General features: G+C 38.0%; 1 protein-coding gene across 1 annotated transcript in view; it reads left to right on the top strand.

Annotated features, from left to right (window-relative positions):
- The first annotated feature begins 754 nt into the window (after positions 1 to 754).
- Positions 755 to 6,000, top strand: part of CEP126 (centrosomal protein 126) — a 78,799-nt gene continuing 73,553 nt past the window's right edge. The window contains exons 1-2 of the mRNA XM_036258719.1: positions 755 to 1,086; positions 5,040 to 5,159. Coding sequence (XP_036114612.1) covers positions 959 to 1,086; positions 5,040 to 5,159 — 248 coding nt within the window. The 5' untranslated portion in view covers positions 755 to 958. The remainder of the gene's footprint in view (positions 1,087 to 5,039; positions 5,160 to 6,000) is intronic.

The following is a 6,000-nucleotide window of genomic DNA, read 5'->3' as shown; positions in this document are numbered from 1 at the left end:
CATTCAATTTTCCATACCTCCTGAAACAATTTCAGTATGATCTCTTTCGGCATATCTTCCCAGGAGATTACTAGTTTAAATCGGGACTTTTTTCCAGGCCACCGATGCTGTCTGTAATGGTCTATTTCCAGAATCCGGCAGCAAGGCAGGCCCCATTAGGAGGCTTTGAAATGTAAGCCCTTTATGTAGGGAAATGGCCAGGAAGACGCCTGCGGAGGGAATGGCAGAAGTAGAGAGTAGGCGAGAGAATGCAGAGAAAACACATTTCCATTTCAGAAGCTTTTTAAAAAGAGATGGTGTTTGCAGGTAGTGATGCCCCCAAAAGACCTAATACTCAAACCACACAACAGGATAGGTAGTGAAACAACTCTACCCTGAATTATCCCGAGGAAAACATTTTAGAATCCCCACGGTGCCTATATCTGGGGATTTTGCATCTGTCTTTCATCACTCTCAATACCCCCACAAAAAAATCTCATAAAAAGGACGGCAGAACTGCGTCAGGTTCTAACGCACAATTGAATTCGGCACCCCTGCAAAAACGCGGGTCCCTGGAGATGCTAGTTCCCACCCGCCGCCAGCTGGGCACTTGGAGCAGGCGGGGGCCGCCAGAGCCTCCGATTGGCTGTCTCGGACGCCTGTCCCGCCCCGCCTCGATACCCTGGTTTCTGTCGCGAAGGACGCGGCGTCGGTTGGTTGTCAAGATGGCGGCGGCGGTGGGGTCGCCGCAACCACTTCTCCCATCGCCAGGCAAGTTCGCCGCCGCAGCTGCGGTCGCCACCAACGCCGCTGAGCGCGAACCAGAGCTGCTGCGGTCAAGCCTTCCGCGCCCGTGACTCAGGACCTTGGAGACCGAGTGTAGGGAGGGGCCGAGGAGGACGAGGAGGAGAAGGAAGAAGCCGGAGCTGCCATGAGGGAGGCGCTAAGGGCGAGCCCGGAGGCGGTGCTGCGGTGAAGGATGCTGACCGGGAGGCCCGGAGTCCGGAGCGCAGTCCCGAGACTGGGCACTGAATCCTCGGACACCCGCGACAGAGCCCCCCTCAACCCTCGGTTGAGCGGCGGGCATCACCGAGCTGGCGCTTACCTGTATCCTTCCTTCCCAGCCCGGCTGCCGGGGTAGCGTGCTGGAGCGGGGCCCATCTTTTTTCTCAGATTCCCGTTACCGCCGACGCTGGGTAATAGAAACTAGCCAGTCATCTTAGTGCGGGTGTTTGCTTTAGCACCGTCCTTGCTCCCCCTTAGACCTGAAATTATACATTGTATCCCACGACCTCTTCCCCCGGCAGCTTGCTGTATCACCCCCTTCTTCAACTGAGGTGTGAAATATTTGCGAGTTTTAAAATACATAAACTGTGTGTTCGGTGGAGATTGTTTTCTTGCCTTCTGGAATTATGCCATATGCTTTTACAATATTGAAAGAGTGCGTATTAACGGTTCACCTAACATATTGCTAATTCTTTTACCAGAATTGCTAAAGCCTAGTGCAGTTGGGTGTTTTGTTTTGCTTTCCAATCTGTTGTCAGAGAGACAGCAGAGAGAACAGAAGAAGCAAAGGACCTGGGTGCTTCATGCCGGATTATCACTGACCTTTCCCCAAGAATTGGTCGAGCTCACCTTTGATGTAGCTGTTGATTGCATTGTAGAAAATTCAAAAAGTGAGAGTTTAATTTTTAAAATATGTAGACCATGTTTATTCTTTTAGAGAATGTTACGATAATTAGCATTTAACCTTCGTACTCTCAAAGGACTTGGTTGAGAGTGATGGTGTCAGGGAACAGAGTGTCTTACCCGGTTTTATCCACATTATCTTCTACTTCTGGAATGTTGCCATTTTAACAGCAAGTTGACAAACTAATTTAGTGCCTGCTTTTTGGCAGTCTCTGTTCTAGGATAAAAATCTAGTGAAGAAGGTATATGTACAGTGCTTCATATTTGTTAAAATAGCTCTCCTCTTATCATGCTTTCCTCAAGCTTCTATCCCTTTTGTTTTTTCTTTCTTTGGCTAAGTTCTCAGAATGTTAGCCTGCAATAGCTCCTTCTAGATCCTCTTATCTGTTCACTATTGACCCCACTCTGGCTTTTGCCTTTGCTACTCCCCAAAACCAGTCCTCTCAAAGATGGATCTGAAATAAGCAATATTGTTCTCAGTATGGATTTGATTCTGTCCCCTTGACACTGTATTTTCATGGACACTAAACTCCTATTACTCTGACCCTGATTTATCTCTAAATTTAAAAATAGGGAAGCATTGTAAATGGTTCATTGAAAAAGTATGTATTTCCATCATTTTCATTAATGAAATGGTCATAGACTGAATTCTTTTAATTTTATGTGGCGTGAATGTTGATAGAACCATCAAAGAAATTTAGCAGTACCACGAATGAACAAAACCAAAAAGACTTAATTCCCAAATTGTAATGATGGCTTCCTATAAAGCTATATATTACTAAAAATATACTTAAATACTAAACATATGGTTGAAATTTGAAAAGCTGTAAATGATCGTTTTAATAGATGCCCAAGGGGCTTTGATAAAACCCAACAGTTTTTCCTAGTATCTATTTATATAAATATGTATCTACATATCTATTTTTGTTAGTATATATAAAATATATAGTGTGTGTATATATTTCAATGGAACAAAGGAATTATTTAGTGTGTATATATATTTCAGTGGAATAAAGGAATTATTTTTTAATAAAGACTATGACACCAGATCAAGAATGTCATGTTACTAGTTGAAGTAACACTTAAGCACCTTTTATAAATATTAATTTGGATTTTCTTTGTATCTGTAATGCTCAAATTTATTTGAATGAATGACTAAATGAGAAAAAATGAAAGATCTGTAGTCTTTTAAAAAATCAAGTAACTTGCTAAAATTTCTACATGTGATTTTCAAATATGAAGCCAGTACTGACAGACATCCAGCTATTTGAGTCAAAATTTCTTGACTCTTAAGTGCTATAAAAGAACAAAATTTTATAATGTTCTGCTAATTAAAATGAGCTTAAGTGAATTGTCTCATGTACCCTTCACATTATGCCTCTTTTTTCTCATAAGTATCTCCAGTCTTTTTCCCTTCCAGTTTTATCCTAGCACCCACTTTGTCTCTTTATTCCCTACCCAATTTATACCCTATTCTTGATTACCTGCACATATTCTCTCACCAACATCCTTGGTTCTTTGCACCCTGAAAGGATGAATCAAGTTAGCCAAGCATGTGCCAAGAGATAGTGGCATGATACATCATGGCATGTTCTGTTAGTAAGTATCCTTGTGTGGCTGATCATAGGATTCATGCAGGGACATGTTAAGAAATAATGTTTAAAATTACAGCAAGCTTTTCCAAGAAAGCTTGAAATTTGGAATTTGTCATAAATATGATAGGAGCTTTTGGAGAACAACAAAGAATGAAATACCCAATCATATTTGTAATTAGCTGGCTTTAAGAGAGGATGACAAGTTTAGAAGTGAAGAGATGAGTTAGAAGACTACTGAGTGAGTCCAGGCAAGATTTAGAATGCCTGAGCCAAAGCTATAGAAGAGGTTACAGAAAAGAAAAAGAATCAGGATAGCTGTAATAAATGTGGCAGTAATATGGGTTGTATGATATATAGTTGTTTTTTATGGTAACAGTTAAAACAACCTAAAGGAACTCCAGTTGGAGAAAGGCTAAATTGGGAGGGAGAAATGAGGATAAGGTTAAGTAGATTAGACTGTTTTTACATTATCATTATGTGTTACTTAATTCTACAGCCCATAGTATTCTTGGTTTTGTTTGTTTTTTAATGTTAAGAATTTAAAAATTACCTTCCTTTGAACAGGTATTTAACAGTGATTCTTTTGGAAATATCTTACCTATACATTACAGCTTGTAGGAAAAACAAATATTTAACCAACCATTTAATATTTTCTAAACTTGAAGAGCATACTTTGAAAAAATGAAAGGCAGCAACGTTCTTTATAATTCAGCAGGCAAAAATGTGTATATAATGCACATTTTTAATTTTTTTATATAAACAAATATTTATACATGTAAATTTGGAGTCATTTGATTAAATTTAAGAATATATAATTGTCAAAAGATTACAAACATGACATTTGTGATTTTCTTTATGTTCTTACAATGAGCTCTCAACCTTGTTGAACAAAGAGAATTGGCTTGCTTCACGTGAGACAAAGCAATTCTCCCCCTGCCCCCCATCACTGTTGCTCTTGTGTGCCCTGAAAGGAACTAGTACTTCCCTCCACTGCCTTGTTGTGGCTTTTAGTAGCTAGCCGTCTTGTTGAAGTCTGACTCCTCATAAAGTACTATATTAGAGAATAACAGGATAAATCTTTAGGTATTTCTGTGCTAGCAAAGAACAAGATTTCCTTCCCTTTTGTTTCATTTTTATAAATCCTTCAAAAAAAAAACTTTAAAAATCTGTGGGAGTGGGGTATATGTGTTGAGGTGGTGCAAACTTTTATAATAAAATGACAAATTATGGTCAATGGTACAAAGTTGGTTAAATAGCAATATAATTGAGAATGAATAAGCTCCCATTAGCAAAGTTTCAAACACCCAAAATTTCAAATAAATATGATTGTTCTGAAATATATAAAGTTTTTTATATTAATACTGAAAGGATCCTAAAATCTGCTGAAAAGTATAGTTCATCTACTGTCTATTAGTAAAATATAACCTTCATTTTCCTGTATATATGCCTAAGATAGTAACTTGTTCATCAGTACTCAAATATCTGTGTAATAAATGAAATGATACACAGTCTCCTTATCTGAGCTCACGATATCTAAAAGTAATTTTTTTTTTCCAGAGAAAATGAGATATATCTTCAATTCCAATACCAAGTCAGAATTTTTTTTACATAAAACATTTGCTGGTCATATGCTAACACTAATGTGTACACATATTAATTATTCCACAAAAGATCATTATGTCATTAATGTGAGGCTATAATTGTATTTATCATATAGCACTGACACTCTTTCACTAAAGACATAAACCATTGCCCTTAACTTTATTCTATCATTAGAAATATGAAAATCCAGCTAGAGAAAAATTTTGAAGAAGAGCGCCAAATATTACTACAGCAACAAAAAATATGTCGAAATCGAGCACGTAAATATTTTGTGGAGTCAAACCGGAGAAAAAAGTAAGTAATTGTATCTTATTCAGAGTGTAGATGTTGAAAGTCGTTATAAATTAATGGTTCCTCTACTTTTTAGCATTTTATAAATCTAAGTCATGAAATGCTATATCTATAAAACATTGATCAAGATTTATGTGGCTTTTATATTTCATAATTGTTTATTACCTAAAGCACAAACATGGTAGTCTAGTATCTAGATTATTGGCTGTGACCATAATCATCTTTTTCTGTTATAGAACTGATTACAGTGTCATATACGTTTCTTTTCTTTTTTAATCCTCACCCAAGGACATTTTTCCATTTCTTGTTCAGATAGAGTGGGAGGGAGAGAGAGTAGAAGAGAGAGAGAGAGAGAGAGAGAGAGAGAGAGAGAGAGAGAGAAACATCGACATGAAAGGGACACATTAAGTGGTTGCACCCGCATGACCCAACCAGGGCCAGGGACAAACTGCAACCAAGGTACGTGCCCTTATCGGGAACTGAACCCGGGTCTCTCTGGACCACAAGCTGACGCTCTAACCACTGAACCAAACCGGCCAGGGCTCATATACATTTCTTAAAATGACTGTAAAATGTATTATCTTCTTCATTTTTGTATCATTTCATGATAATTTAAAAGATTACCAATTAATATTTAGTCTCTAATAGAGATTTTAGTTTATTATTTATTTCTATATTCTTTTTCTGCATGAACCATCCTCATTCATTGAATCAGAAAAATGGAGGGGTGGGGGGAATATGATAATAGTGGAAATGTAAGAAAAAAAATTTTATAAATGATTGCCATAAAAAATGTTCTCTAGTATGAGCTGGAAAATAAAGTAAAAATGCAAACCATCCAATC

This window comes from Molossus molossus, unplaced genomic scaffold (genome assembly GCF_014108415.1).
Source record: "Molossus molossus isolate mMolMol1 unplaced genomic scaffold, mMolMol1.p scaffold_m16_p_13, whole genome shotgun sequence".
NCBI classification, from domain to species: domain Eukaryota; kingdom Metazoa; phylum Chordata; class Mammalia; order Chiroptera; family Molossidae; genus Molossus; species Molossus molossus.
The sequence above is the reverse complement of the archived record's forward strand: the minus strand, read 5'-3'. Positions and strand labels throughout refer to the sequence as shown.